Below are 16,764 nucleotides of genomic sequence, written 5' to 3'. Positions count from 1 at the left end.
AACCACACTCCCGACACACAGGCAGAGATGAGCAACCAAACACGAGACAGGACCAACTTGGCAGAGAGAGTGAGGTAAGTTACTTCACACCAAACACACTTCAACACTAAACATATTCAACTACATTCAACAATCCAGCAAAGTACATGACACATGACTCAAATAGGCATGAACAAACAAGGGACAGGTGCTGCTTGCTAGCTGAGAGTTGGCATGATCAGTGTCCCCATGGAAATGCTGATTCCATGTGCCAGTGGCACATGAGACACACGAGGGAGAAAACGTCAATACAACTGGTACAAAACAAACAGAACATGGAACATGAGTGTCCGGATCCCGACAAAGACCAAAACTGAACCATACAGGATTCCATGTGCCAGCCAGACACCATGCTACGGGTCAGGTTGGGTTTTTAATCTGACAGGACCGTGACATCATCATCCTACTTCTTGTGTTTCGTGTACGTTCTTGTTTTTAGCGCACCAGTCTGGTTGTGAGTTACTGCTGTGTGCTCTTCGTCTGTCTTGTTTCATGTCCGTAGCATGGTGTCTGGATCCTGACTTCCTGTATGGTTTGGTTTTGGTCTTTGTCGGGATCCGGACACTCATGTTCCATGTTCTGTTTGTTTTGTTCCAATTGTATTGACGTTTTATCCCTCGTCAGGAATTAGCATTTCCATGGGAACCCTGATTGTTTCCATGGGGACGCTGATCAGGCCAACTCTCAGCTAGCAAGCAGCACCTGTCCCTTGTTTGTTCCTGCGCTACATCACTGAAGAGTGCACAGCAGGAACTCACACCCGGACTCGTGAGCTTAACACATAGACAGGACACAAAACACAAGACAGAAGGATGCCTCCAGATGGGAACATAAAAAAAAACCAAGACAAACAAAAAGAGCACCAACAAAGGACAGAAAACACAACAGAAATGGAGTCAGTGAGGGGGTTTAAGGAAAGGAACGTGGTCCAGAGGCCTGGGAGGAGGCCTCAGGACAGAGGTTGGGTCTGGCGGTCTAGGAGGCAACCTCAGGGCAGAAAGTATGGAGGACTGGGTGGTGGCAGTATGACATTATTTTTATTCACTTATCCTTTCACAAACAGAAGTCCATTTTTCGCAGCAGTGGTGGATATGATTCCTGTTCCTCCTGTTATATCTTATATGGTGGTCTTGATCATATAAGATCAAAGCGACAGCAGTTTGAAAATTAAAAACAGCATGATTTCTTTGTTAAAAAAAGTTAATATCCACCAACAGCTGCTGCAGGTCAATTGTGTCTAATAGAGCAGACATGATAAGAATGACGGTTACACGTGAAATATCATCATTTATGTAAAATCTTGAGTTTTTCCTCATTCAACGATCTGGTGCAAATTTAATGAAGCTCTTATCTCAAATAATCTGTGGGAAATGGGGTGTTTCAACCCCACAAACATCACTTTTTGGGCAGTTTCAGAACAATTTGAGCAAAGTGCCCTTAGACAGCAGCTCTTTGCTGGGCAACCAAATGAACCCGGAAGGGGCGGGGTGGAGCATTTGTTTGTAAATAGTAACTTCATCTATGGCTTATTATGACACCATTAAGACAAAATTATGACATCATAGAGACACCATAATGACATTATAAAGATTGCATGATTTCACATGGAGGCACATTTGTAGCATCATAGATCCTAGCGGCACCATTCATAGTGTTGCTTTATGCACAGTTAATTTGTTCTCAACTGCTCTGAAAATATTTCTTGTTCATTGCACTTTTGAATATTAATGACCAAAGTTTGGTATAATGATTGTTTTGGGTGTAAATCCCTCATGAGCTAAAAAAAGCTTATGTTAGGGGTATTAGAGCTCTATTGAAACGCATAGCTGTTTTGTTTTTATTGCAAAACAATGTAATGCAGACTTTTATTTTATGCAAGAAACATACAATGTCATACAACCTTAATCTTTGGAAAAATCTGTGGGGAAATTACATTTGGCTTTCTTGTGGTAGTAGTAACTATGCCGGGGTGGCGATTCTTAAACACTCATTCATAGGGAAAATGATACATAGTAAAACTCATACATATGGAAGATGGCTTCTTTAAACTATATCCGTTAATAATGATATCTATTGGGCAATATATAGGCCTATGGATTTAATAATATATAAATTTAATAATGCAGGGGTTGATCCAAAAGTTGTTAAGCGGTTGGTTGTTCGCTGTCCTTTTCTGCATATCGTGGTGCAGTTTTGTGGTCCGTTCTGCATAACGCGGGAGCTCATTTTTACTCATCGCGGCCCATTCGGCTGGTTTCCGCTTTATGCAGAATGCGCCACAAAATAACACCGCGATATGCTGAAGGGGGCAGCGACACAGTCCCACCCCCACCTTTTTTGGGGGCCAGTTTCTATGTAAAATCCCGGGCCGTTTTCTCTTCCAAGTCCACCCTTGTTCACCATTATGACATATATTATCATAAAGACCATTTTATATCATCCAACATTTATGTCATTATTTTGCCATAATGCAGTCTTTATGACGTGTGGTCTTCATAATGGTGCCTTTATGATGTCATAAAGGTGGATCTATAATTTCATAATTGTGCCATAATCATAATACAGTATGTATGATGTCATAATGGTGGATCTATGGTGTTTAACTGTGCCTCTGTGATGTCATAAAACAGTCTTTGTCATTATGGGTTCTCTCCCCATTATATAGTGTAACTTCTATTTTTATTTTAACAAATATTCATAACAAATACCATAATTCCAGTTTGTTTTATAGAATCCATATTTACTAAATATTTAGCAAGCCATAGTAATTTTTCATGTGTTTACTATGGTGTAATCTTGTGTTTAATGAGATGTATACTGTATGTTCATGTGCTTTATTTAGTGATGTTACATCCTATACTCATTTTATGTCAACACACCATTTCATTTTGGCCACTTCATTTTAAAAGGGTCAGAATTTATAAGTTCCTCACCTCAATCAGCAGTGTGATATTGACAGACTAGAGTGTGTAAAGGGAAGGGAAAAACTGTGGTGTCCCTATTCCCTAATTCTTCCTGAAAATAAATTACATATCACCCTGAAATGTGTTGTCTTTTCAGTAAACCCTTTCCCCCTGTTGTGGTGATTTACAACAATTCATGTTTTTATTATGGTCAAAACTGTAACATCTCGAGATGGACAAATATGTAAAATTTAATTGTACACTTTTACTACTTGTAATTGTAGGTTAACTGCAATTTATGCAAATGTTGCTATGATTTCAAAATCTGACTACTGTCAGACTTTAAGCCTCCTCCTACACTCATAAAAATTCAGTTTCACTCCCATCAGTGAGAGTATTTCAGTTCTACATCCATGTTTCTATGTATAGACAAGGTAAAAAGAATTGTGCTTCAACATAAATGTCAGCCAGCTTAAGGGTTTTGAAAGACAAATATGATTTTGCAGTTGTTTCTACAGTTTCTACTTGGGAAATGCATTATACACACACATTTATAAATTGCTCTAGTTTTAACATGCTCCATACATTTGGATGAATTTGTGTAAGTTTAGCAAGAGCTTGTAACTCTGAATCCCTGAACTGACACTTCGCTAATCCCCACCTTAAAACTGTTACTGACTAATACTACCTTGTCAGATGTGTCCATCTGCTAAATATCAGACAAGCTTTTGCTCTTTTCAAATGCAAGAATTTTGTAGTTTGTGTTTGGATTGTTTTAAATGGAGTTTTCCAGGAAATATAGTAAAACCTTGTTGCAGATTCCCACATTATTGTGACACAAGTTACCCAGAGTGTATACAAACAGCTTTTGTCCCCTTTTCCAAATCTTGTATCCAAAATTTATTTTCCACTAAGGCGTTCTGAAGAAATATGAAGACATATCTAGTAGATCTTCAGGTGTTCTGAAAGCTAACTGGAGGAAACTCCTGTTCATCATCGATACAAACAGGTCCATCCGCAAACTCATATTCTGGAATAAGCTCCCCTTTCTTTGCACCTCCATCCTCAGACTAACCTGAAAGAATAGTTTTGGATCATCAGCATAGTCATTTACAGAAAAAATATTCAATAAGATCTCTTAAAAGGTGCACTCAGTAATTTATTGTTTATATTGTGCTGACTAATATGGTAGTCCTCTTAAACTTCAACTGACACAAATGTATGCTCTTAAATTTGAAAAGAGCGGCCTGTTTTAAATTTCATTTTTAAATGAATGCACAAATAAATAGTTTTTGCACCCTGCATCGAAATCAATGCATTTCAAACAAGCAATCGTCCACCTGTCGATTATTTATGACACTCTTCTGTAAATAAACATAAGTTGCAAATAAATATTTCAGAGGTGTCGTCATATGCGACTGATATACAATCCAAATGCATTTCGGCCCATGCTTCAGGATGGCAAAAAAGTGTCTGTCTTAGGTTAAGGCCACACCTTCTTATGAATAATTATGAGGAGGTACAGATTGTACATCTCTCCATCACATCTAGAGACATTCTCTCATTATTGATTTCAAAGCTGGATAATAAAAAGTCCAATCACTATTTTGAATTTCATAAATAACAAAAATTATTTAAAAAAAAATACAAACATGCTTTTTTGTTTTCTATCGTGAGAAACATTTACGACAGTTTAAAGGAATAGTTCTTCCAAAAATACAAATTCTCTCATCATTTACTCACTCTCATGCCATTCCAGATGTGTATGACTTTCTTTCTTCAGCAAAACACAAACAAAGATTTTTAGAAGAATATCTCATGTCACGGTCTCTTGTGAGTCCGCCACTTTGTTCTATTGTGTTTACGTTCTCTCCGTCATTTGTTTCAGGTGCCGCTGCCACACGTTTCCATGGGAATGCTGATCATGCCAACTTTCAGCTGGCTGTCGTCACCTGCTCCTTGTTTGTTTCCTGCCTATATTAACCCCACTCTGTTTCGTGCTCATTGCTAGATTGTTGTTGTGTGTGTAGTTACTCACCGCTCTCTCTCTGCCCTTGTCAGTCCTGAAACGTGTTTTCTCTATTGGTTGCCAGTATTTGTCGCAGTGCCAGATTGTGGTTACCTTCCTGTTGGTTTCTTCGCTCGCCTCGACTCTTCACCTGAGGATTCCTCATCAGTTATACCTCTACACTACCACGATGCACTCATGCCAACAAACACACTTTCCTCCAGAGGATTCCTCGTGGATCTGCGCTTCACACTACCACTTCACACACAAGTTTACAAACACACCCTCCATCTCCACGCCGCAGTCTGTGCCAGGTTCCCTCATGCTTCGCCAGCTCAGCGGTGTTATATTATTGTTAATACATTCTGTTATCTTTGCCTCCACACTTAGATATTTGTTCTCATCCTTGACTATCCCAGCACTGTAGGTCCATACAATGCAAGTGAATGGCGATCAGACTTCCAAAAATCACAGTTTAAAATGCAAGTCCCTTTTTACTCTAAATTTCAGATGTGAAAGTGAAACTAAACAGGTACCACATGTGACTTTCAGATGTGAAAGTGGGAGATTTATAGTAAATAAACACTCACACACACATATCATATCACTTTTGAAGATGATGATTACTTTTATGCTGCTTTTATGTGCAGTTTGGACCTTCAGATTTCTGGCCACTATTCACTTGCATTTTATGGACCTACAGAGCTGAGATATTATTCTAAATATATTCTTAATTTGTGTTCATCAGAATAAAGAAAGTAATACACTTCTGGGATGGTATGATGGTGAATATATGATGAGACAATATTCTTTTTTAAGTTAACTCTCTTTAACTCTAACTCTCTCTAAGCACCTTTTTTGTCTCAGCAACAGACAAATAGCAATTTTCCATTTGATTTTATGTTTACTATCGTTTAATGAAAACGCGTGATAATAGGTACCTAATACATTTAAAAATTAAAAAATAAAATATTCGATTTTTGTAGTAATCATATTAGATTACCTAAAAAGTGTGATCTAAAATATTACGTAACAAATGACAATTTAAGTTGTGTAATTTGTAATCAAAACCTGATTACATTTCAGAAGTAATCTACCCAGCACTGGTTGTATACTTTTTAAAATGTCATGTCTTGTGATTGAAACATTACCAGTGACCCAGAAAATGAAGGAGTAACACACAGTTTAATATTCCCATCAAGCAGGTGTGTATGAGAGGTTTGATGTACCTGTGAGTGAACTGGAGGATGGAGAGTTTTGATTTGTGGTTTTGACAGTCGTTGCATAGGAGAGACTTTCATCCTGGAGCTCGGTCTCCACTGGATCTTCATCATTACTCTCAAACAGTCTATAGGATGGGTGAAATGCAAAGTTATGTTGAGATTTTATTATCAACTATTCAAATTTCTAATTATAGCCTTGCAAAGTATGAGCTGATGGACAGTTCACATTTTTAGGATTTCAATTAGCAATTGTGCCTTTTATATTTGAAACAATAAACTGAGTAGAAAATGTTGGTTATTTGTTTGCATGGATGAGACATATTTTTGCTCAACAGCTCATTGAGTTTTGAGTCTCTCATGATTTTAGATTTGTTGCAAGTGTGTTCACAATGTGCATAGTGTATATAGTGATTGTAAAAGTGTGCATCAGAACAGCACATTTTGAGTTAACAGTTTTGCAGAAATGTTACATGTTTCTGACACATTATCTTTGGCAATTGATGCTTTGGTTGTTTCAGTCAGTGTGTACCTACCCAGCTAAAAAAAACTGTAAATCAATGCCTATAATATTAAGATTTTTAAATAAATCAAGGTGTAATCTCCGCATATAAGAGCTGGCTCACCTGTGCTTCTTTACTAATCTACAGTCACCTCCTTCCTGGGGATCTACATTGTAGATGTAGAGATGACCATCTAAGGAGGTCACCAATAGACGCAGAACCTTCTGGATCCTGCAAACGATGGTGCAGAATATACACAAATAACTATATTTACTGTAGGTGCAGTACTTCCTCATACTTACAGCCTCTACGTTGTTCTCATCTCCATATATTCAATATGTACAGTAAAACATTTTTCCACTCACATGGCGAGACCTGATACATTCTTTTGGCCTGAAACACTTAGTCGAACGATAGCAAATGCTCTGTCCTGATGCATCATGTCTGACACCTGTGAGGGAAGGTATGTACTGGCAGCAGAGAACACCTTCCCCATATATGCAGTCCAGGAGGAAGACTCCTTACTAGTACAGATAACATCATCAATAAAGGACATGTTGTCAGTTTCTGTTTTCAAATTTTCTACACTATGTGTGGAACTAAGCTGGTCTTTTCAGCAGGTTAATGTAGCTTTTGAAAAAAAATTAAAAATAATTTAGATTCCTCTAAATGTAATCATGCAGATATAAAAACATACTTAATGCACTGATATAATCAAACTATTTATTTGTACTGTACAGTATGTTTTCTGGTTGAGAGTGGCAGTGCATACCTGGGATTGTGATGCTCCAGTTTGAAGATATGAACAGTCTCTGTGTTACTGGAGGCGCACAGAAACTGTTCATCGGCACTGAATGACAAGGAACTGATGCTAACATACCTTGACACAAAAATGAATGGGATAGTTCACACAAAAATGTAAATGTTCTCATCAGTTACAAACCCTCATGCCATCACAGATGTGTATGACTTTCTTTCTTCTGCAGAACAAAAAACGATTTTTAGAATTATATCTCAGTTCTACAAGTCTATATATACAATGCAAGTGAATGGTGACCAGAACTTTGAAGAAAAAGCACATAAAGGCAGCATAAAAGTAATTCCATATGATTCCACTTGATAAATCCATGTCATCAGAAGTGATATGATAGATGTGGGTGACAAACAAATCAATATTTAAATCCTTTTTACAAAACAATTCTCCTTCCTGCCCAGTAGGTAATGATATGCATGAAGAATGTGAATCTCCAAAAACAAAAGAAGAATGTGAAAGTGGAGATTTATAGTAAAAAAATTACTTAAATATTGATCTGGTTCTCACACACACCTATCATAGTGCTTCTGAAGACATAGATTAAACCACTGGAGATTTATGGATTACTTTTATGCTGCCTTTTAATGCTTTTTGGACCTTCAAAGTTTTGGCCACCATTCATGTGCATTGTATGGACCTATAGAGCAGAGATACTTTTCAAAAAATCTTTGTTTTTGTCATAAACAAAGTCATATACACATCTGGGATGGCATGAGGGTAAGCAAATTAGATAATTTTCATTTTTGGGTAACCTATTCCTTTAAAGGACACTCTAATCTCTTAAGTATTAATTATGTTATTTGAATGCATTGTATATACAGTAAAATTGCAGTGCTTAATCATCTGCCTATATGTCAATACACTTACCTTTTCATCCCTCTGCGGAATTCAAACAGTTTGACTCCATCAGGTATGCTGAAAACTCTTATAACAGTGCCCTGGTTTGTTACAAAATTAAAACAACTGATAAGGCAACCTGCCATGGTGAGGATAAAAAAGTAGCTCCACCAATGTCTGCCACTCATAGAGTAGATATTCAAGAACATAACCTTTTTTGACTCACTTTTTCTGAAGCACTGGCCAGATGGGTTCCTGAAGCATTAAATGAGATGGCTGCCACAGGGCTGGCATGGGCAGAGATCACAGTCACCATACTCTAAAAGAATAACAGTGGACAGGTGTAACTGGCAATAAACGTTCCTTTTAAGCAACCTTAAAGAGATGCAGTGGGGTGCTAAATGTTCTTACCAGATTCATGGCATCATAAAGAGTAATTTCTCCAGCAGTGGAACTTCCAGGGTAAACCAGATATGAGTTGGAATGATTGACAGAGAGTGCACAGAGACCTGTCAAAAGAAACTATTGACTATTGATTTGGGCTGTCGATCATTAATTTAGTGCGATTAATTACACTAACTGAGCACTTTATTAGCAACACTGTGGTCCTAATAAAGTGCCCGACATGGTCTTTTGCTGATGTAGCCCATCCGCCTCAAGATTTGACATGTTGTTCATTCTGAGATGCTATTCTGCTCACTACAATACTACAGAGCGGTTATCGGACTTACCGTAGCCTTTCGGTTAGGGCTGGGCGATAAAACGATATCGATATTTATCACGATAAAGAAAATCTACGATAAGCTTTTGAGGAATTTTTGATATTTACTGTGTGTTGCTAAAACACAAGCAGTTCGGTTTTCTCAGGCTGCGTTTCCACTGGGGCGGACGGAATCCACTCAAAGGCGCTCACAGCGCTAGGAGAGAGCTTGCTCCACACTGCTGCCAATCCTACGATCCACCTTGCGAGCATGATGCTCGGCTTTCATAGGAATGAATTGAAAACGCTCTCAGCTTTGCTCACAACGCGCCAGTGGTAGCGTAGGGTCAGACTGGATGAACTTGCTAATGCTAGCTGCCTTGCTAAAGATTAGGTTACGTCGGACACCGGATTGATTCCATCCACACCGCAAGACTTCATGACAATGGTTGCGCCCTCTCATCGTCTCTAGCGATGTGCGCGACAGAACAACAGTGATGTGGACAACAGCTCTGATCTTTCTGCGCTGTAATCTTGAATATTGTTCTCTGGCACCAAACATGCATTTGTGTAGACATGAAGCGCAGTTTCAAAGCACCTTTTAGACCATAACGTTTTTCCCTTTTCCCTTTATTAATCAGCATGTTATGAGCCTTTAATAACAAACAAATTGATTTCTTTTCTAATTTTGTGAAAATTAATTAGATGTCTGCAATGAATAAGGCAAGACTACAAACCCACATTAAGCATCATTCCACAGTCACAAGGGCTTCTATGCCCCATACTTGGGTATCTGAATCTAAAAAATATTTCATTTTAATGTAAAAATATTCCAACAAATACTGGACTGCTGTCACTATGCTTCAGAACAAACAGATGATCTTTTAACATTCATTTTCAATTGATAAACTATAAACTATTTTAATATTTTGGTAAAAGATCCCACAGACCCCACTGCTTTGGCCATCTCTGGACCCCCTGTGCAGTTTTGTAGAGACTATTTTGTCTGTTTATAATTTTTTTCTTCTTTTCTCCCATCAACTTTGAAATAAAAAAAAAAGAAAGTGCTATGTGTAAACGTATATCGTAATAAATATCGATATCGAACAATATAACAAGATTATCGTGATAACAATTTTGGCCATATCGCCCCGCCCTACTTTCTGTCAACTCCAACCAGTCTGGCCATTCTATGTTGACCTCTCTAGTAAACAAAGCTTTTCCATCTGTAGAACCACCGCTCACTGGATGTGTTTTGTTTTTTGCACCATTCTGAGTAAACTCTAGGGACTGCTGTGCATGAAAATCCCAGGAGATCAACAGATACAGAAATTACTCAAACCAGCCTGTCTGGCACCAACAATCATGTTATGGTCAAAATCATGAGATCACATTTGTTTCTCCATTCTGATGGTTGATGTGAACATAAAATGAAGCTCCTGACCCGTATCTGCTTGATTATATGCATTGCACAGCTGCCACATGATTGGTTGATTAGATAATTGCAGGACTAAGTAAGTGTGCAGGTGTTCCTAATAAAATGCTGAGTGTTTATAAACATTATGCGGAAAACAAAACTTAAGGCAGTCCAATTCAGCAGAGGGCAGTAAGCGCCACTTTAGCTGTACAGGCAACCAAAAAGCCTTTTACAGTCAACAAGCCACACTTACCATCAATAACAGACAGAACAAGATGAGGACGTGCTCTTGCATTCAAACACAGCTGAATGGAGAATGCAGAGGTCTAGAGGCATGTTTTTCTAGTTTTAAACAATGTTTAACTTGACACAACATCCTGAAAATGCTGTGTTTAAGAGGCAACGCAACCAAAGTGAGAGAAAACAACTCCATTACAGTTCATAAATATATTCCTGAGTGTTGTTTGACTGGGTAGTGGGCACAAAGGGGATTATTAAGTCTTACCTTTGGGGTTTGATGGAGTGTTGCGGAGAGATTTCAGAAGCTTCATGTCTTTGATGTCATGGATATACAGGGCCTCCTCCAAACACACTACAAGTCTCTGAATAAAAGAAAATACAACAATTGTAATACAGTACAGCTGTGTTCTGAAAATGCTCACTGTAAGCTAATATCACATCTCAAAAATGAAAGTGATCTACTAGAATCACTGGAACATTTCGCATTAACCAGACTGCAGTTTGCATAACCCTGATAGCATCTGTAGCTCTCTGAGATGTCTTTTTTAGATCTGCATCACAATCTAATTAACATCTGCTTTAAATTTAAAAAGAACATATTTACAAACATTCTAAATCTTAAACATCTCAAAGACATCTGCTGAATGTCTTATTGACATCCGAGACATACTTATTGACATATCGCTTATAGATGTATTGCAGATGAGCAAACAACGTAAAAAATAAGTCTTCCAGATGTAAACACACACATCAAATAGACATCTGGGTGATGTACGTGTGCTATCAGGAAAGTAAGCCATGAGTAGCTTTAGTATGTTCTTACTTTGAGTTAAATGTTTACCTTTCGGTTCAGTTTGACAGAGAGGATGTTGTTGGAGTAGCTGTAGTTACAGATCTCTGTGCCCTTCTTAAAATGGTAGATGTTCATTCGGAATGGAGTAGATCTGCTCACAACCACCATCAGACTGCTGGAGAAGAGCCGCTCCACGATGTACACATAAGGGCTTTCAACTAATGGTACAAAGAAAAAGTTTATGGACACTTAAGACTCTAAAAAAGGGCTCCATTTTCATGACCGTGCCAGAAACAGCGCTAAGTTCAACAACAGTGCGAACGCAAGTAGGCGTGGTTGGGAGTTTTTGTAGTAGCTCTGTGTGTATGCGCACAAACTGCGGGTGTATTGTATGTAATGAAGTGAGGCTTTTTTCAATTTGCTATTTTCCAGAGAAATAGGTCATTGCACTAAGACGTTTGAGAACCACGTCTGGTTTTGGTGCAAATTCTAAACTCAATTCTTGCATTTGCAGTTTTGGGATTCCAACAGCAAGTGCTATCAAAGAGCTATTGATCACTTTTAATACTAGCTATGATTTGTTTAACAGTAGACCAATATGATTGATAATAATAATAATCATCATCGTAATCATCAACATCATACTAATAATAATACATTTATTTTGTATAACACCTTTCCAAAGCCCACTTAAGGCATAGTGCTCTTAAAGGGATAGTTCACCTAAAAATGTTATTCTCTCATTATTTACTCATCCTAATGCCATTCCAGATGTGTATGACTTTTTCTTCTGCAAAACACAAGGATTTTTAGAAGAAAATCTCAGTTCTGTAGGTGCTTACAATATAAATTAATGGTGATCAGACCTTTGTAGCTCCTAAAATCACATAAAGGGAACATAAAAGTAATCCATATGACTCCAGTGCTAAAATCCATGTCTTCAGAAGCAATATAAAAGGTGTTGGTGAGAAACAGATCAAAACATAAGTCCATTTCTTACTATAAATCTCCACTTTCACTTTTAGATGTGAAAGTGAAACTAAACAGGCACCACATATGCTTTCAAATGTAAAAGTAAAAGATTGAACCACTGAAGTCATATGGATTACTTTTATGTTTCTGTTATGTGATTTTTGGAGCTTAAAATGTCTGATCAACATTCACTTGCATTATATGGACCTACAGAGCTGAGACATTCTTCTGAAAATCTTTGTTTGTGTTCAGCAGCAGAAAGAAAGTCATACACATCTGGGATGGCATGAGGGTGAGTAAATGATGAGAGAATTTACATTTTTGGGTGAACTGTTCCTTTAAAATAAGGCCCAAAATGTATAACATTATTTTATTAGCAAAATATCAAACACTGGATTTATTTTGCGAGTGGTGGTGTTGTAGTGGTCTAAGCACATAACTGGTAATCTGGTAATCAGAAGGATGCTGGTTCAAGCCCCACACCCACCACCATTGTGTCCTTGAGCAAGGCACTTAACTCCAGGTTGCTCTGGGGGATTGTCCCTGTAATAAGGACTCTGTAAGTCACTTTGGATAAAAGCATCTGCCAAATGCATAAATGTAAATGTAAAATTTTATTAAAGAACGATAGCACAAACTCACTTACATAAAAAAGAAGTTTGTTAGGTTTAATATTATAAAAATAGATATAAATGTCCAAAATATGTTCACAGTCAATATAATGAACTACACATGTGGTTGCTCTGCTAGAACAATGTTTAACTTCCACTTAAAATATCCTCTTAAAAATACCTTTGTGAACAGTTGGTTAAAAGCAGGGACAAAAAACAAACACTTTTTACCCACTCATAAACACATTTTAGATTGAATACATGATTTGAACAATTGATTTGTAGGCTCTGTGTGGCTGTACATGCACAGATGTGTCTGAGATGACCTGACACTTGCCTTAGTTCTGTTTACTTTCTGTGTGCAAAAAAACAAACAACAACAACAACAAAACTAATTGGTTTAGCATTATATATGACTGGGTAGATTTGATCTGTATTTAAAAGAGGCCATTTTTACGTACCCCCCTGATGAATACAATCTAATTTGTCAACAGAGGACAGAGAGAAAAGCCTGTAGCCATCCTTACAACCAACTGCCAAAGACCTGAAAACAGATTTGATCATAAATAGATTAATTTGTACAGTGTAGATAGATACTTTTGATACATAAACAGACAGACAGCATTTGCGCTCACGTCATGTCCTGGTTGAAGGAAGAACAGAGTAGTCTCTGAAATGTCGGAGATCCATCAGATCTTTTTCTGTCGGAGGGGGAACCGGATCTTCGCGCCTCCTCTTCGGTTCTGGCGTCCTGGATCGGTTCAATCATCCCATTACTGTCCACCTCCTCAAATAAAAGTCTCAAGGGGCGAATATGCGTCTATATATTGTGCCAATTTTGCTTCAAAATAAATATTTTGGTTATTTTTTTTATCACAACTTATTATTAATGCTCGATGTCCAGTTGCTGACACGCACAGCAATCAGTTACAGCAAAAACAAAACCCAGCTGACGTGAGGCGTTTGTCATGGTGAAAAAAAGCATCGAGAACTGTTTTCGATTGGCTTACACGCGTAACTGGAGGACGGCCAATGGGCGTGACGTTTTGAAGCCGTTGGTGATTGGGTGTTTTCACTCTTAAAAATAACACGAGGACTTGTTTTGGTCGCCTCTGCTATGCCAGTGAGTAAAATAGAACATATTGCACACACACCGCATTGAAACACAGACACACACGCTTTTTTTTTCTTCTTCTTCTTTTTTTTTAGCAGGAGGCTGTTACAATCACTAACTATAAACCCTTCAACCAAACATACTTACCCTAAGCCAGTGGCGGATCTAGAAAAATATTTATGGGGTGGCGAGAGAGGGGCAGGAATTTTTGAGGGGTGGCAACATATGGCAGACTTATATATACTTAATTTAATCGTTTATCACAGTTTGATGACAAATAGTATGTACACACTAAAAAAGGGCACAGACTGCCATTTACAAACTCATACAGACAAACTTAATCTCATGCAATCAATGTCTTGCATTTGTGGTTTCATGTGAAACAGTTCATATTAGGAATAAGTGACCATAAAATGTGATCTCACTTAATAGGAGATAGAAGTATGATTGAAGTAAGGGCATTATTACCGGAAAGGCATTAAGGTATGACACAGGTGATGACAGGCAGATGTGTGAGAGGGGAAGCAAACGCATGCAGCATTTGTACAAGAAGAAACTATACAAAGAAAAATTACACATGAAGATCTATGGATTGAGCTGTACTAAAGTGAGCATAAATACACTGTGGAAATAAATAGGTCACGGCACTCAAACGAGGTACTGGACATCGCTTTAATTGTTTACTCAAAACACACATTTATTCCAAACTGATCAGTCTCTTGCCGCTCTGGTGTCATCTCGTGCTGCATTCAGTGCAGTTGGACATTGGAGATTCGTGCTCGTAAATTGGCAAATTGGCCATAACTTTTAATTCTTTGCTGCCAACTGGGGTGGCAGCAGGGGTGGCAAGGTATTCATTTAGGGTGGCATTTGCCACCCTATGCCACCCCGGTAGATCCGCCCCTGCCCTAAGCCACACATAAACATTTTCTTTCACATTTTTGGGCTATTTGTATTTTGGGCTTTAAAAAAAAAAAAATGTATTGACCATGACGAAAAATCGGGACACTCGAGTAAAATCCTGTGACAATGCCTTAGATTTAAAAGACAGTGAACAAGATTTGAGAACAAGGAAAGTATCATGCGCCCCCTTACAATGCCTCAGCACCCCTAAATTCTTTAATGAAGGAATATTCTTTTTAGATTTAGATTTATGTATTTTTTAATTTTATTTTTTTATTTATAATCATAAACTAACCTTCCCAGAATGTGTTGTGTGATACGAATCTCTCTCTTCTCTCTGTGGACTTGGTCATTTTTTCTCCCCCATCTCTCACTGCAAATTAGCTACAATTCACCCCAGGTGGAAACCCTTACCGCTTCCACTCTCCCTCAGGCGAATGCTCGACCACGGCACCGCCTCCAACATACACTCACCGCCCGACTCAGCCCAGGGAACCATCCGGCCTGGAGTGCCAGATACCAACAGGTGATCTGGGTCCCCCGGGCACACACAGAACCGGACTGAGCCATTGCACTTAGACATTAGAAAGACTGGACTGGCCCAATCACTGTGAGGTTCTTCTATTACCCCCATATCGAGCATGGCCTTTAATTCTTCCCGTACCACTTGTTATTTGTGTTCGGGTAAATGGTAGGGATGACTGCACACCACTACCCCTGGGGTTGTTTCAATGTGCTGTTCTATGAGATTAGTGCTGCCGGGAAGAGGTGAGAACACGTTGGAGAGTTCCTTTTGCAACCTGGAAACTTCCGTGATTTGTGACTTCATCGGCTTTTAAATTCACCTCCGGTCCGAGCTCCTCCCTCTCTAGAACCACCATCGCCAGGGTCACAGGGACCGCCTCACTCCATGGTTTTAGGAGACTGAGATGGTATATCTAATGTGCCCCGCCCCTATCCGTTTGCCTAAACTCATAGTTGACTTCCCCATTTTATCTCCAGGTGTAAATTCCTGTAGCCAAGCTCCCCTGTTACACAGCCTGTTATACTGACGTTCCTGAGCCTGTAGCAAATTCTCCTGTGATAGTCACCCCAGTGTGTGGACTTTTGCTCTCAGGTCAAGAATGTATTGAATTACATTTTTGCTGTCTGAAGTTCCATCCTCCCAATTTTCTTTCATGATGTCTAGCATGCCACGGGGCTTCCGCCTATAGGAACATTCAAACTAGGAAAACCAGGTGGAGGCTTGTGGGACAACTCCTACCGGCAAATAACAGGGGTTCGAGCCACTTATCCTAATTCTGAGAATCTTCTTGCACAAAATTACTAATCATGTTTTCAAATGTATGATTAAATCGTTCGACCAAACCGTCCATTTTTTGGTGATACATGCTTGTTCGAAACGATTTAATCCCCAATAATTCATACAGTTCGCAAAGTGTGCGTGACATGAGAGTAGTGCCCTGATCAGTGAGGATTTCTATTGGAATCCCCAATCGGGAGATAATTCTGAAGAGTGCCTCCACAACTTTACATACTTATCGTGTTGCGTAGTCCACCAGAACTAACACAAAGTGATGCCTGCATGCTCTCCGTTCTAATGTTCTGACAAGGTTCATGCTAATTCTTTCGAAGGGGACCTCGATCAATGGAAGAGGGTACAATGGCGCTTTTGGCCGGCGGATTCCCC

The 16,764-nt window shown here is 38.7% G+C and overlaps 1 protein-coding gene across 2 annotated transcripts; it reads right to left on the bottom strand.

Moving 5' to 3' along the window:
- Nucleotides 1–2,758: 2,758 nt before the first annotated feature.
- On the bottom strand, nucleotides 2,759–14,017 carry LOC127626570 (WD repeat domain phosphoinositide-interacting protein 1). Of its 2 annotated transcripts, none has more exons than XM_052102455.1 (12): nucleotides 13,693–14,017; nucleotides 13,519–13,601; nucleotides 11,523–11,692; nucleotides 10,947–11,043; nucleotides 8,736–8,833; nucleotides 8,551–8,643; nucleotides 8,355–8,425; nucleotides 7,446–7,553; nucleotides 7,039–7,197; nucleotides 6,797–6,904; nucleotides 6,180–6,298; nucleotides 2,759–4,017 (listed from the first exon to the last, which is right to left on the bottom strand). In XM_052102455.1, exons 1-12 carry the CDS (start codon nucleotides 13,824–13,826, stop codon nucleotides 4,013–4,015), a joined length of 1,245 nt encoding a protein of 414 aa, XP_051958415.1. In that variant the 5' UTR covers nucleotides 13,827–14,017; the 3' UTR covers nucleotides 2,759–4,012. The 2 variants fall into 2 exon arrangements, with proteins under 2 accessions (XP_051958415.1, XP_051958416.1); XM_052102456.1 differs by lacking the exon at nucleotides 13,693–14,017 and adding an exon at nucleotides 13,395–13,412.
- Between the last annotated feature and the right edge of the window lie 2,747 nt (nucleotides 14,018–16,764).

Source organism: Xyrauchen texanus, chromosome 33 (assembly GCF_025860055.1).
Source record: "Xyrauchen texanus isolate HMW12.3.18 chromosome 33, RBS_HiC_50CHRs, whole genome shotgun sequence".
In the NCBI taxonomy this organism is placed as follows: domain Eukaryota; kingdom Metazoa; phylum Chordata; class Actinopteri; order Cypriniformes; family Catostomidae; genus Xyrauchen; species Xyrauchen texanus.
This window is presented reverse-complemented; position numbering and strand designations above follow the sequence as displayed.

What these genes read in the sequence shown, in the direction of transcription:
- LOC127626570 (XM_052102455.1), bottom strand. Translation starts at nt 13,826, where the DNA reads ATGATTGAACCGATCCAGGACGCCAGAACCGAAGAGGAGGCGCGAAGA. An exon ending in TCCTTCAACCAGGACATGAC is followed by an intron (nt 13,602 to 13,692) that starts GTGAGCGCAAAT and finishes ATCTGTTTTCAG; the next exon opens with GTCTTTGGCAGTTGGTTGTA. An exon ending in AGATTAGTAAAGAAGCACAG is followed by an intron (nt 6,299 to 6,796) that starts GTGAGCCAGCTC and finishes CCCATCCTATAG; the next exon opens with ACTGTTTGAGAGTAATGATG.